The 16,064-nt window shown below is 36.1% G+C and overlaps 1 protein-coding gene and 1 long non-coding RNA gene across 5 annotated transcripts; one reads left to right on the top strand and one right to left on the bottom strand.

The window, feature by feature from the left end:
- Positions 1-8,272: 8,272 nt before the first annotated feature.
- On the top strand, positions 8,273-10,109 carry LOC110913854. Its single transcript, XM_022158674.2, has 3 exons — positions 8,273-8,481; positions 8,927-9,226; positions 9,987-10,109. The coding sequence occupies exons 1-3, from the start codon at positions 8,353-8,355 to the stop codon at positions 10,107-10,109; spliced, it is 552 nt and encodes a 183-aa protein (XP_022014366.1). The 5' UTR covers positions 8,273-8,352.
- A 500-nt stretch (positions 10,110-10,609) lies between these two features.
- Positions 10,610-12,824, bottom strand: LOC110911870. 4 transcript variants are annotated; one of them, XR_004880937.1, is made up of 5 exons: positions 12,450-12,824; positions 11,507-12,350; positions 11,334-11,389; positions 11,034-11,130; positions 10,610-10,876 (listed from the first exon to the last, which is right to left on the bottom strand). It is a non-coding gene; the product is annotated as an uncharacterized LOC110911870 (long non-coding RNA). The 4 variants fall into 4 exon arrangements; XR_002577414.2 differs by having other exon boundaries at positions 11,507-12,824; XR_002577415.2 differs by having other exon boundaries at positions 11,334-11,370; positions 11,507-12,824.
- Between the last annotated feature and the right edge of the window lie 3,240 nt (positions 12,825-16,064).

Raw genomic sequence — 16,064 nt, 5'->3', positions numbered from 1 at the left:
AGCACTTATCAAAGTTGTCGGCCCATATATACAGTAGGAAATTAATTCATGCATTTTCCATTTAATTGTACTTCCGGAATATACAAACACTACAAGGTGGCCCCATTTAAACGTGTGACCTTAATTTCTCGATTGCTAGACGCTTAACAATCATGTATGTACTACGAAGATATATCATATAGTGTCTATCGTCGAACCGCCACTCGATCGGATCACTATCCGATCCACGTGCATTAAAATTCAGTTTGTTTGATAAGTGATAATCATCGAGTGGCCAGTCAATCCATTCAATATTGTTTCTTTAAAGCTAATCCGATTCATGTGCATTAATTTCAGCTTTGTTAAGTGTTAAGTATCGAGTGGCGATTCGATCGAATCACCATCCGATTCTTTTCACACTTTCATATTTCACTTGTTTTGCAAATCGTCGAACGGCAATCCGTACAGATTGCCATCCGATCCTAATCACTCTATTTGTTTGTCTCACAGGTTCAAGTGTCGGATAGCAAATCGTCGGGATCACCATCCGATACTTTGTTGGTGTCAGTCGTCGGATTGTCACATACATAACATACCATTAAGCGAATCAACATGGGGAGCAGTCAATCATGGAACCAACATAATTTTCATCATAAACACTGAAGTATCATAAAACTGTGAATGAATATACCCAATCCGAAATTGTTTGACATTTTCATAAATCTAACAACCATCATCAAAGCTGTAACAAAATCTAAACAATGTGACATAAGAAACACTGATACATAAATACTGATGTTGAATCCGCTGTAGATGCTGAACCACTGATGTTACTGACCAGTGGTTTTCCTTTGGTTGATCAGGCCTTAGGTACATAAGTGCTTGTCTTTAACAGGGCTTTGTCTTCAACAATGGATAGGTCTCATCAGTCTTTAAGTCCATCACTCTTTATAATGAACAGTGGTTAGTTATAATAGTCCTTAGCATGATTAGCTGTTATAACTACTCCATAACCCTTTGAGAGGAAGCAAGTGTCCGTCTATTCAATTGAGATGAATCAGTGCATTACATCCCTGTTGAAAAATAGAATCAATAAATTTAGGGAAAATGGGTTTGAAAGATGATAACCCAACAGTGGAGGATCTCATTCTACAGCTTCGAAAAATTCAGGGGTATTCTCAAATAATGCTTCCTAGATGTTTGAAGACCGACAAATGTCCAAAGAAGCAGCACTGTGGACATTTGTCGGTCTTTGTCGGTCTTCAAACATTTAGGAAGCATTATTTGAGAATACCCCTGAATTTATCGGAGCTGTAGAATGAGATCCTCAACTGTTAGGTTATCATCTTTCAACCCCATTTTGCCTAAATTTATCATATTTTTCAGACCTCCCAAAGCCACATATCCGCCTCCAAAGAGATCGAGACAGCTTGAAGCATGACCTGGACTTGCTGTAATTCCACCAGTTAAGTATTTAACGTTAATATACCAACTCAATACAAATAACAAATATTTGGTGTGCTACAACTGTAAATAACTCAGGAAACAGATTTGAAACCATAAATATGGATTATAGAGATCTATAAATGAAACATGGGTGAATAAACCAACAAAACAGATTGTGAAAAACAAAAACTACAAATATATCAAAATCAATCTACTCGTAATCACATGGTACACCAATGCAAGCATCTGAATAAACAATAACAAATCAAAGACAAAATCAAAAGCTACAAACATATCAAACAAATTTCATAGAATCATGAAAGAAATTAGGTCACGGATTGTTACCAGATTTAGCGAGAGAAGAATCGATGGAAGCATTGGAGAAGATGACGATTTGAAGAAACTTCAATCTGGAAAAGATGTAACAAAGCTCAAGAAATAACGAAGAAGAAGATGAACTGATTACAAAGTGTATTAACAATTAGCAAAAGAATAACAATTACCTGATTTATGTGCGGCTCTTAACAAAAGGATCAACAATTTACCGATACTTGCCGAAACCATAACTGGTCAGATTTATGTGCGGCTCTTAACTACATTCTGTAGAATTTGTACATCTAACAAATAATCAAAGAACAAAGAAACAAACCAAAAACCTGATATTTGTCGTTCGAATCTTTGAGTTGGTCGTCATAGTCCTACAACCTTTCGATGTCGTCGGAGTCGGTTGGTGATGTCAGCAGCCTAATTAACAAACAACAGCAAACAGCAATAACAAGTCACCAATCAATCGACCTCAAAATCATATAGAAGCCCAAAAATAAAACAAACCCTAACCTAAAACTCAAGATGGAAAAATGAAAAAATATATTTATAACTAACCCTAAACCTCAAATCCATTACAGCATAACCATTCAATCGACCTCAAAATCATATAGAAGTCTAAAAATAAAATGAAAATTAGATAAGTGAACATCAAAATTGAACAGCAAACCTGACAAAAAATTAACCAAGAGAACTGCAGGCCGCAGAGCCGACAACCTCCGATCATCTCCATCATCAAGTTCCCAGCGGAACCCTACCCGAAGCACAACCCTAGGTAAAGACGCATGAAGATCGAATGAGCGAACAATGAAAACAAAGATTGACACTTATAGAATGATAAAAACAATATTATGGTTAATGGAAGTTATTGATAATCTAACCTTGATTCAGAGCGTTGATCTGAACATCTGTTAGGATCGGAAGAGAGCAGGGCGAGAGAGAAAGTGAGGAAACCCTAAATGAGAGATGAGATAGATAAAAGAGGCGAGTGATACTGTTGGGCGGGAAAACAAAAAAAAAGGTAGCCCTCAATCTACTGATACATGACCCAAATAACTTTCATTTATTATATATAATAGATAATAGATTCTCACTTCTCTCATTGAACTTGCAGATCCAATGCCTATAATAGAGTTGACATTACTTTAAAATTTCAGAATTAATTAATAAGAAATGAACATGAATAAGTTTTAAATAATGTTGAACTAATTAATAAAAAATAAACTAATAAGTTATACATAATATTTCAAAAATCATTATTTTTGAATTAATAGGCACTATTGATGCTATATAGATTTAAAAACTAGTTGGTCGACCCGACTAGTTTTTAAATCTATATTGCATCAATCTATTAATTAAAAAAATTGATTTTAGTATATTTTGAAAGTGGTTGTGAGTGTAGCAGAGAGAAAATGTTACTGTTTATCTGTATATTTGAGGGAACACTGTTCAATCCCTATAATTTTAGTATATTTTGAAAGTGGTCATGAGTGGATGAGAGAGAAAAGATAATGATAAAATATTATTTAATTAAAAATGAGAGAGTAAACATAGTATTTTTTAGTGTAATATAGAGTAAAAATAAAAATATGATGGAATAGATGTAAATGCTCTAAGCTTGAGCTTTTTACAAACCACACCTGAGCTCCAATATTTTTTTTATAATATGCTTTTTAAAAGACATAAATATCGAAAATATTTGTTGCATAAGAGTGTTTCCTTTACACTAACATTTCTTCTTAAATATTTAACTTTTTTCTAAATAATATATTTTCTTTTACTCTAATAAATGTAATAAACGCATTTCTTCTTAAATATTTTAACTTTGTCTATATAATATGTTTTCTTTTACTTCTTTTACTCTATTAAATGTAAGGCAAATTGGAAATAAGTAATCCCACCTAACTCAATTTGGTCGATAATAATTCCAAATCATTTATTGGTCGATAATAATCCGAACTGGTCAATTGTTTTTTGTAAAATAGTCCGCCGTTAAAATAGCTTAATGGAGTTAAGTTTTTTCCGAATTACAACCCGGTGTTTTAGGGCTTTTGATGAGAACAAGGATACGAGTCGATTGATGTAAAACCTATCTCGAAATATTGCCCCAACCCACGAAAACGGTGCTTCAATTCAGGTGTTTAAACTTCCAATTAACAAAAATCAAGCCATTCCGAGGTAAGTTTTATATCAATCGACTCGTATCCTCGTTCTGATCAAAAGCCTTAAAACATCAGTTGGTAAGTTAGTAAGTCGGAAAAAAACTTAACTCCGTTAAGCTATTTTAACGGCAGACAATTTTACAAAAAAATTTACCAGTTCAGATTATTATCGACCAATAACTGACTTAGGATTATTATCGGCCAAATTGAGTTAGGTGGAATTATTTATTTCCAATTCGCCTAAATGTAATAAACATAAAAATAGAATTGTTTTAAGACAAAAAAATTATATGTTCACTATCTTTTATCTACATTATAACTAGTTTAATACCCGTCCGGTGGACGGGTTACGTTGATGTATTATATAGTAACATAATGAATGAACCTATCAACACAAAGAAAGAAAACAGAGAACCAGATGATATACCCGTCCGGTGGACGGACATATTAATTGTATAATGTCATAAATATTTTATTTTTTATATTCTAAACAAAACATTATTTGTTTAAAACTATGTTGTCAAAGACGCAAGGCGCAGGCGAGGCGCATAGGCCTCGCCCGGAGCCTAGGCGCAAGGCGTAAAAAAAGCGTGGGCTTTTTTAAGAAAAGCGCACATAGAGAAAAAAATATAAAAAATATGTTATGCTTTGAAAATAAATAAGATTCCACATATAAAATTAAAAAAAAAAAAAACTATTATCCATGCCATTTAAGATCATGTAGCTAATAGTTACTACCAAAAGTTCATAAACTTTAAAAATAACACTAAAAATATGGTTTACAGCTGTAAAAAAACTCTGATAGAATTAAGCCCGCGCTTTTTACTCGTTGCGCCTTAGGGCGCCTTAGTCCGAGGCGTGCGCCTGAGCACCGCTATTACAAAAAAGCCCATATTTGCTCCTAAGCTACCACCAGGCCCTATAGGCTCGCCTCGCTGCGCCCGAGCGCCTAGGCGCGCGCCTGACGCGCTTTTGACAACATAGGTTTAAAATAAAAACTTTGTAGCAATTAAAGTTGCATGCCGAGGTACGAACGTCATAATATATATACAATTTGAATAATGTACCATATTCATCAAGAGCTGCATCGTAGTCATATGAGGATACAATATATTGACCCTAACAAAAGTTCATAAACTTTAAAAATAACACTAAAAATATGGTTTACAGCTGTAAAAAAACTCTGATAGAATTAAGCCCGCGCTTTTTACTCGTTGCGCCTTAGGGCGCCTTAGTCCGGGGCGTGCGCCTGAGCACCGCTTTTACAAAAAAGCCCATATTTGCTCCTAAGCTACCACCAGGCGCTATAGGCTCGCCTCGCTGCGCCCGAGCGCCTAAGCAGGCGCCTGATGCGCTTTTGACAACATAGGTTTAAAATAAAAACTTTGTAACAATTAAAGTTGCATGCCCAGGTACGAACGTCATAATATATATACAATTTGAATAATGTACCATATTCATCAAGAGCTGCATCGTAGTCATATGAGGATACAATATATTGACCCCCCCCCCCCCCCCCCCCCCCCGCAGTTCTACCAAAATCGGTGCCAATGCACATATTATAAATTAAGATATACTTTAAATAAAACATTTCATAGAGAAAACAGACGAGGTTAATTGAACCCATATAATAGCTATTGAAAGTGCCCCCAAGCTTAAAATACTCTTTAGTTGCATAAGCAAGATCCTCACTTGTTCTATACAGATCGATTTCACCCTAGATTTCAAACCAATTTAATTAATGAACTCCGTAATATGTATCCATAAAAAATAAAACAAATTGACTTGATCGATATAATCAATATCACCATCCAGTCCAGTTTTCAATCTACGTCTTTGATCACAATTTCAGAGCCAGTGATCATTAACCGGGAAGTCATCTCTGTAAATAGGTTCTGCAATCCTTGGCACCACATGTATACCCTTGAAAGCTCCTTGAAATGGTGGGGCTAATGAACCGGCCATGGAATAACTGCATGAAATTGCCCAAAAACCAGTTATTACTTAAGTTATGCAATCCTTCGCACCATATGTATGGCTTTATGAGGCAGGATTTTAGAATATATATGCAGGGTCTGCTACTTCATTTGCTACTGTTACTTCAAAGTAGAGATTAAAATAGAAGCAACATAATACTTGGATGGTTTTTGAAAGGGGAGAGATTGAAAGTTCTTATTTCCGGGGCTAAATAAAGCAAGTTTAATTTCTTATTTATATAGAGATCGCAATTTATTTGTTAAATTCAAAAACCAAAAAGACAAAAAGTGTGTGCGAGTCAACCCGGCCCATTTTGACCTGTTAACCAACCGACCCAGTATGCCATCTCTACATTAGAGATTAATCCATGCAATATGCTAATGGGCTAACTTGTAATAGCATCAATGAAAAATACATACTTTTTTTCAGCAGGAAAGTAATACAGAAAACAGACATGTATTGCACCAAGAACGATACACAATTTGTTCAATGCCTCATCATGAGGCATACTTGTCCATTTAGAAAGGTAAAAAAGTTAACTTATAATGAATTCAAGAATGAAATAATATCTTCAATGGATATCAAGACAAGTTAGCACATTTATCTCAATGATATGACACAAGTAACCAACATCGAGAATAAGCTTGCCAAGGGAATTAAAAGCTACATGCACAGAAAAACACGAATTAATTAAAAGGTAGTGTTTGACCATTAAGTAATAAGACCAAGGGTGGAGATACAATAGGAAGTTTATTTGGCTAGAAAGGCTAGGAAGTGATCTTGACCATCCATTTAGCTAATCAAGGGCTAAGATTAAATGATGGAAATTAAAGATCAAAAAAGAGGCGCGTGGGTTTGTGTAAGGGCATTGTAGTCAATCCAGGATAATAGTTTATCTCTCCTCCAATTCCCCCTCATTTTTTAAACGTTAATAACTTTTTCATACGACATTATTTTTTTATAAAAATTGCACCAAAAAACGAGCGTTTTTATCTTTAAAACGAGTATACTATTGCTATATTTTCGAAAAAAATTTCGAAAACCCAGTTGCGTAAAACGCAATGGACAAAAAACGTAAAAAAATGATATTTTCCTAAAACGCAATGCACAAAAAACACAAAGAAGTGTCTTATTTCTAAAATGCAATGGCCTAAAAACACAAAATAAAGTGTTCTTTCTAAAACGCAATGGACTGAAAACACATAAAAATATGTTTTACCTAAAACGCAATGGACTAAAAACACTTCAAAAATGTGTTTTTCTAAAACGCAATGGCCAGAAAACACATAAAATGTCTTATTTCTAAAACGCAATGGCCTAAAAACACAAAAGATAGTGTTTTTTTCTAAACGCAATGGACTAAAAACACATAAAAATGTGTTTTACCTAAAACGCAATTGACTAAAAACGCTTCAAAATGCGTTTTTCTAAAATGCAATAACTAGAATGCCTTATTTTTTAGTATGATATAAAACAAAATTTGTGTAACAAAACATCGTTATCAAAATCAAATTGTTTCTTGTATATACAACAACACTTTATTAACGAAATTAAGTTTGCTGTCAAATAAAGAAATACATAATGAAAATGAAAATAATATTTCAATCACATAAAACCCACATTTGCCTTTCACTAACAAAACAACAAAACGAACGTTATTGCCAAGACATCACTATCAAATTGCCCACCATCATCAACGAAGAAATGAATAAATATTTTCATAAAACGCAATCTTTTTTCATACAAATGAAAACTTATATGAAACTCTAGAGTCATAAATATAAGAGTTAACTGCCATTTTCGTCCCTGTGGTTTGGTCACTTTGGCCATTTCAGTCCATTTTTCAAAAATGCGCCATTTTCCTCCCCGACGTTCTGGAAAGGTGCCATTTCAGTCCAAAAATCATAACCCAGTTAAGTCAGTTAGTAAACAAGGACTGATTGTGTAAATTTGTAACATAAAGGACTGATTGTGTAAATTTGTAACACCACCACCACTAGCCCTGCCACCACCACCACTCCGCTGCCACCACCACCACCACCGCCACCACCGCCACCACCGCCACCACCGCCACCACCGACACCACAGCCACACCGCCACCACAGCCACACCGCCACCACAGCCACTGCCACCACCACCACCACCGCCACCACAGCCACACCGCCACCACAGCCACTGCCACCACCACCACCACCGCCACCACAGCCACACCGACATTCTTGTTTTATACATTTTCTGGAACGTTTACGTGCAAAACGAAATGGAGGATGCAGACGATGGAAGTGGTCGATTTGCCTGAATTCGGATGAAGTTGCAGGTTCCGGTGAAGTTGCAGGTTCCGGTGAAGTTGCAGGTTCCGGTGGAATATAACGGAAGATAATCAGAACCAGATGACATAATTCTCCCTCAAGTATGTAGTATCGAGCTTGAGAATCTACCAAATTTGGTCCACTTTTGTACTAGGATGTCTGAATTAAGGTGGCTGTCTCTGAAAGAACTAAGAATCATGAATTGTTCTAAAATGGGGTCCTTTGTTTCAACTTCAAGCTTGGAAAATGACTCAAACTCCATTAAAGTGTTCTTTGTTGAAAAGGTATTATACATCTTCTGAATCAAAAGGTTTTGTTGACTCTTGTTTGATATTGTCATAGAATGTCAAAATCGTGTCACAATGAGCGGGTGAGGTAACAAGTCAAAACAGATCAGGTTGGGTGCTAAATACAAAAGTTATATTATTTCAGTAATAATCCACTTTTTTTAATAAAATGATTAGGAGGTCTTGTATATAGAAACCTAATTGGGTGGATCTTGGTCATGATCCATCTATTTAGATTAGTTGGGTCAATATGGTGATCCATTTACGCTCCTATTTTGACCCATTTGAACCGTTTCCTTTTCAGGTATTTTTGAAATTGACCCGTTAGCGCTTAAATTCATCTTCGTGATGCTATTTGCTAGCCTCTGTTTTGTGTAATTTATGTTGGATTTTGTTTGCATAGTCTATGAAACTTACTTAACAAATGAAACCTGCAAAACAGGTTGTTTTTCCGAGCTTGGAGAAACTGCGAATCGACAACCTTGAGTGCGTGAATACCTTATGGCATACAGACACTATGGCTGAAGCATTTAGTCAACTCAGTATCCTAGAGGTCAGAAACTGCAACAATTTGGTAAAACTTATCCCCTCAAGTTTACTCCCAAGGCTGCAGAATCTGGAAGAGTTACATGTAAATCAATGTCGTTTGCTCGAGATGATTCTAGAACAACTAGAAGAAAATTCTATTGAAAAAGTCATGTTTCCTAAAGTTTACACTGTTCCGGCGGTGGTGGTGGTGGCAGTGGCTGTGGTGGCGGTGTGGCTGTGGTGGCGGTGTGGCTGTGGTGGCGGTGGTGGCGGTGGTAGTGGTGGTGGCAGCGGAGTGGTGGTGGTGGCAGGGCTAGTGGTGGTGGTGTTACAAATTTACACAATCAGTCCTTTATGTTACAAATTTACACAATCAGTCCTTGTTTACTAACTGACTTAACTGGGTTATGATTTTTGGACTGAAATGGCACCTTTCTAGAACGTCGGGGAGGAAAATAGCGCATTTTTGAAAAATGGACTGAAATGGCCAAAGTGACCAAACCACAGGGACGAAAATGGCAGTTAACTCTAAATATAAATAACTTATTTGCAACTCTGCAATCTTCTTGTAATTCACGACTAAAAAGAAAAATCCATTTGTGATTGCAGTTATGCTTGGAAGTAAAACGCAATATGTTAGAAGTAAAACGCAACATGTTATTATTCAACTAATTGAATTCTAAAAATTCTTCTGTGATAAGAGCATTCATGTTCCTTCATTCTTCTATAGGTTCTGTACATTATTTACTAAAACGCAATCCACTATTCTGTAAAACGCAATCCATCATCTGATTGGAACCAAGTTATCTCGACAGCTCCGGCCATGGTGACGGCGATGATGAACGACGCATCAAGAACGAACGCCATAAATGCCAATCTGTTAACCTCTTTAATGCAGGAGATTGTGTTCATTTTGAATCAGGATTGAGAGATCTAGGTATGGGGTTCGGGTTGTGATTTGTGGACGGTGACAGATTGGTGAGGGTGGGGTGACAGTTGTGGTGGTGGTGGGCGATGGAGTGGTGGCCGTGGGCGGCGGTGGTGGTGGTGGTGGTGAGATGAATTCTGAAGAGAAAGATGTACTGGGTTTTTTCTAGAACTGAGTTCTTTTAGATCTAGGGTTTAATAGATTAATTTGTGATTGACTAAAATGCCCCTCCTTATTTATTTTCATGTTGCCACATGTCACAACCTCATTCCTTCCTATCCTTCCTACCCAAATAATACTTCCTATTTGATCCCAACCCATAAGACCAATTTACAATGCTTAAAAAAAGGCAAAATAATCAGTTAATTAACTAACTCCACATGATCATGATCTCGTAAATTTATATCCAAAAAAACTAATTTCCCCTACATCTTACACAAACTAATGAACATTAGCCAATTTAAAGCATTTTAATTTACTATCTGGTACTGATTTGCTCTTCTTAAATCCAAAATTACCAATTTCATCATCTATTCTAAAATGCTTATGAAGGGCAACTTAGTAATTCTACAAGATCCCATTACATGATTATTAAACATACACTACATGATTATTAAACATACAATTCCATGTTATTAAATTATGAACATTTGCAATCATCTTTGCTTTTTAAATCTTCTAGAAAACTAAAAAAATATATCATTGTATGGATACTAACAATATTTAAATAATATTTTAACAATTTCACATATTATGATACACCTACAGAATAGCAAAGGAGCCATGAAAAATTATTGGTGGTGAAAAAAAAAGCACAACATACAATTGTCCATTTAAAGGAAACTTTCCTTTCTTTGATCTTTTCAACTACAACACGGGTACACTTGGACCCAAACTATAGCATATAGAAGTTGTAACCCGGATTAAATCTCGGTCCTGCACAACATACACTATTTAATATAACAAATTTAAACACAGTCTTTGTTAAAAATTATGAGATGTTCCTATAAAAATTTCAAGAAATTGTCTAATAAAGTAAATCCAAAAACACAACAGAAATCGTCTAAAATGGAAAGTAGATCAGAGAACATACTTTAACGGTTTCAGGACATGAAGCTTGAAGGTTAAGCCCGTTGTTGAAGGGCGGGAGATAACACAACTTCTTTCTTTATTTCCTCAGCAAAGACTCCCTGCAAGCAACAATTAAAAGCTAAATTGACTATTATTATCCCATGTTATGGAATTATAAGTATATTGCAAAGTAGAAAAAGCAGGTGTGGTATCAACTCTTTTATTGCACATAACTCCTTGTTTCAATATAAGAAATAAAATAGAAACATAAACTTAAATCAGAAGAAGATATTCTAAATTTCACAAATGCTATACGACATACCGAATGGTTTCTCCATGTACACATGCTTTCAACCTGTCTTATATCATACCAATGATCTACGTCAAAAAGATTGATTGTATGTACATAAACGATGTTTAAATGAGAGAAAATGGACAACGAATCCTGCTCCAAAAAATATTTCTTATTTTAATGAGATAATAACGATATTATACCTTCATGTTCCAAGCTTCTCTTCAACTAATGCTTTCACTTCCGAAACATAAAATGGACGAAGAATCATGTGTTGTGCCACCTAGCCCCCTTTGACTTCCTCATGGGGACCATCACCAGCTCACCCATGTTCTTGGCTGGAGCCTGGAACCTTATTCATTTGAAAAGTATCCACCTTTTTATGGCCTAAACCAAACCATTAAAAAATAAGTTAGTTTATAACTCATTCATGTGAAGAGTACCCACCTTCCGCAATGGTATAAAACCCGTTGTCAGTTAATTACTCAGCAAAAGTGAACCATTCTCTGTATGAAACATGTAATTACTAATCTATAGAAGAATTCAACACTCGCAAAATGAATGCCTCATATCTCAGCACGAGCAACACTGAAAAAAATAAAGTGAGATAAACACATTTAAAAAAAATACAAATGGACTTCTTTGACCCCATCCATATACAATATAAGTATATAACTTTAAGGATTTGGATTCCCATAAGTAAACAGCTCCATGACCAATTTCACCCTACAATTTCAATATTATCATAAACAAGAAATGAGGATTCATAACTAAAAAGCATGAACCCATGACCGAATTCCAAGAACCATACAAAATGAATAAATATGTCTAAAAGAGACTTAGCACTTTGTAGATTCGACAACAACTCGGTAAGTGTACACGACCTGGTCACTCCTCGGCTTGGTTTTTTGACCATTCGTCATCGGAACCGGATAGAGTAACCCGAAACCGTGAAATCGGAGCTGAAACATTAAGCACCGACTCACGGCATATAAATTTGTAAGCTCCAACACAGCATCATCCACAATTCAATACAACCACTCAAGCCTTTCCATATCATCAATAAGGTTATTATTAAAAAAGGATTGCTATATATATTATTTCTGAAAACTATTTTATTTAAAAAGTTTAGATAAATTTTCTTACAATAAATTCTAATAGTTGACATTAATGACGTTGTGATTTCGTAAACACATAAGCAAATCACCAAATAAGTTTGTTGATTTGACTTTAGAAAACAGGATGTGATCTGTAGCAACTTCAGATTAGGACAAAGGGCACTACGAGGCTAAAATTACAGTGTACTTTTGAATAATAAAAGGAAAGTAACAAAACCTTTGGACATCAGTTGAAGATAACGCTTGACGGGGATGGAAAGTGGGTCGAAAGGAGATCGTTCTCGGCGGGGGCGTCATTGATCTCAATGTTGATGGAGATGACGTTGATGAGGGCAGAGTTCCTGTGCCTCCATAATGATGTGAGGGAAGCCAATCTCCTGCTTCCTTCAGGCGACTCAGCATCTTGTTTACAGGTTTAGGGTAGGATAGAATGAGCCTATCTCTTGATGTAGCGCGTGATACGGAAATGAAGATCAAACACGTTGATTCAAAGAATACCCGTGTGTTCTTCCCCAACCCCCAAGATTCCACCCAAAAGGCACGGAATTTGAAGTGAAAAATCAATTATTTTATAAAACTCAAAAACTATTCCCCAATACAAATTACATGAGAACTTATATAGAGTTTTTATGATCAACTCAATGGACATAAATTAAAACAAAACTTAATGAACACTAAATGTGAATTTATTTCATTACATAATTGAGTCGACACTTGATATTCCCGCATCATTAACTGATGTAGCGCGTGATACGGAAATGAAGATCAAACACGTTGATTCAAAGAATACCCGTGTGTTCTTCCCCAACCCCCAAGATTCCACCCAAAAGGCACAGAATTTGAAGTGAAAAATCAATTATTTTATAAAACTCAAAAACTATCCCCCAATACAAATTACATGAGAACTTATATAGAGTTTTTATGATCAACTCAATGGACATAAATTAAAACAAAACTTAATGAACACTAAATGTGAATTTATTTCATTACATAATTGAGTCGACACTTGATATTCCCGCATCATTCTCCCCACCTTTGGAAAAACTCGACCTCGAATTTTATCCCAGGCTAAAGCCACCTGGATCGAAAGGAACATCAATCCGATTCTTTTCCATTATTATCAAGGCCCGCCCAAGTAGTTCTACTTCGCGGGTTATCTCATTTGACTCTGAACCTGTACCACCTGGTTCGAACGGAGCATAGGACCATTTCTTGTTCACTATTGTCTTGACCCTCTCAATTAATATATTCCAACTAAATAACCATATAGTCGTAAACCATGGACCTCATTGTATTTTTTTACAAAATACCCATCAAGTTTAACAACTTTTTCTTCATTTTGATCAATATGAAGGGCATCTTTTGACGACATAGCTTCTCCAACCTCCACAATCTGGCCATCAACCAAATTTTCAAATAGAACCTCGTACCAGATTTTTACAGCATGGGAATTTTGTATACCATGGTTTTCATCATCCAAAATAATTTCCTCAAAACTCTTTGTTGGAAAATTACCTTTTAAAATTGTACAAAAGTAAATTTGAGAAGCACCAAAATCTATTGTGTTTCTTAACGCCTTCGACTTCATTGCTTTGCTCATGAATTTTTTTGCAAGCCCCCCATGCTAACAGGTTGAGTTCCAAATGTAGCCGCTGGACCACCCGTTACCATAGTAGGACCATCACCCTTAACGCTATGACTTTTGAAACTTGATTCGTCATCACCGGTTCCCATGACCGTCGACTCTTTTTTGTGGTCATGTCTAATGGTGAGCATACTACTGGTACCACCCGAATCATCGTCGCATGCCCAAGAATACCATTGCTCATCTTCGTATTCATCAAAACATGGTAGAGTGTGGTACAAGCGATAATCCCTCTCACAAGCCATTTTGAGCCAGGAACCTGGCTCTGATACCAACTGATGTAGCGCGTGGTACGATAAATGAAGATCAAACACGTTGATTCTACGAATACCCGTGTAGTTCTTCCCCAACCCCCAAGATTCCACCCAAAAGGCACTGAATTTGAAGTGAAAAATCAATTATTTTATAAAACTCAAAAACTATCCCCCAATACAAATTACATGAGAACTTATATAGAGTTTTTATGATCAACTCAATGGACATAAATTAAAACAAAACTTAATGAACACTAAATGTGAATTTATTTCATTACATAATTGAGTCGACACTTGATATTCCCGCATCATCTCTCTATCTAGAAAGCTTCACGAGTGAAGACACCAGAATGGCGTTTATGGGATGGGATCTACAGATTGATTTATGGGATGTGTGAGCGAGATGCGCAAATGAGGGATATAGATTGGAAGGAATAACCGAATAACCGTGCGATTTTGAGATGCTTGGATGAGAGAGAAAAGATTCTTCCAGAGGACGCATTGATTCATGAGGTAGAAGGGGGGTTTATAAGGATGAATTTAGGTGCTTAGCCTTCAAAATCGCTAAGAACCGCCAACATAGCGTGATTTGGGGAGAACATGGGCAGGAAAATGTGGAGGCCCAAGAAACTTTTTTGAACTGCCATTACAGAGGTTATTTTTATGAGTTTAAGTGGCTGAGATTTAATCTCAGCCAAATCCAATGATGGAGATTAACTTGGATGGTGATTAGACTTAATGGGTTCCATAGATATATATAATGTATAATCGACTGAAAAAAAAAACAAATAAAAACATTTTGAGAATGCAACTTAGCTATATCTTCCTTTATAAGACAATGGGATGTGGGGCGTTGGATAGGGCTTGGAAGGGGATTTAACGCCGGCTACACCACCCCGGATCGACGTTGGGCTTGACGTTACCCGCTTGGCGTGGCTATTCTGCCTGGCGTGGGGCAAGTGGGGGGGAGGGTGATGTGGCTGACTATGTATGGCTAAAGAAATTGGACCTTTGGGGTGGCCAGACCAAACGATAATTTAAAAAAAAAAAAAAGTTTAACGGTTTGGGGTAGCCGCTATGCCAAACAAAGTTTTTTTTTTTTAATCACATTTTTTACCTATAAATACCCAACCCCAAACCATATTCTCCCAATCTTCTTCACCCACACCCACACCAAAAAAGAAAAAAAAAACAAAGGTAAACATGGTGCATTGGACCGAAGAGGAATAAATCGCACTTGTTACATCGATTGTCGATGCCCAACGACTCTACAACGCGGTCAAACCGCATATTAGGGTCGAACGTTTCAACAATACCAACAAAACGTCGGCAACACGCGTCACAACTTAAACGCGTGTCAACACAAATGACGTGAGCTCAAACCGAAGTTAGACCGCTTTAAAACTTGCTTCGACTGTGTCCCTACGGGCGACTTGACCCACGACGATCGACTCGAAATCGCGAAGATCGAGTACAAGCATGATGGGAATACGGATTTTTAAGTGGGTTTTCCACTTTAATATTTATCGTACTCTGTAGTTTTTTTTATTTTTTAGGATTTAATAAGTAGTTTTTTATTTTTTAGGATTTAATAAGTTGTTTTTTTTTATTTTTTAGTATTTAATAAGTAGTTTTTTCTAGGATTTAATAAGTAGGTTTTTTTTTATTTTTTAGGGTTGTCTTTTATGTATTTTTTTTTAAGTTAATGTAATATACTTTTAATATAAATTGTCAACTTTAAAAA

The sequence above is a fragment of the Helianthus annuus genome, chromosome 15 (assembly GCF_002127325.2).
Source record: "Helianthus annuus cultivar XRQ/B chromosome 15, HanXRQr2.0-SUNRISE, whole genome shotgun sequence".
In the NCBI taxonomy this organism is placed as follows: domain Eukaryota; kingdom Viridiplantae; phylum Streptophyta; class Magnoliopsida; order Asterales; family Asteraceae; genus Helianthus; species Helianthus annuus.
The sequence above is the reverse complement of the archived record's forward strand: the minus strand, read 5'-3'. Positions and strand labels throughout refer to the sequence as shown.

What these genes read in the sequence shown, in the direction of transcription:
- LOC110913854 (XM_022158674.2), top strand. Translation starts at nt 8,353, where the DNA reads ATGTCTGAATTAAGGTGGCTGTCTCTGAAAGAACTAAGAATCATGAAT. An exon ending in AAGTGTTCTTTGTTGAAAAG is followed by an intron (nt 8,482 to 8,926) that starts GTATTATACATC and finishes CCTGCAAAACAG; the next exon opens with GTTGTTTTTCCGAGCTTGGA. An exon ending in CGGCGGTGGTGGTGGTGGCA is followed by an intron (nt 9,227 to 9,986) that starts GTGGCTGTGGTG and finishes GGACGGTGACAG; the next exon opens with ATTGGTGAGGGTGGGGTGAC.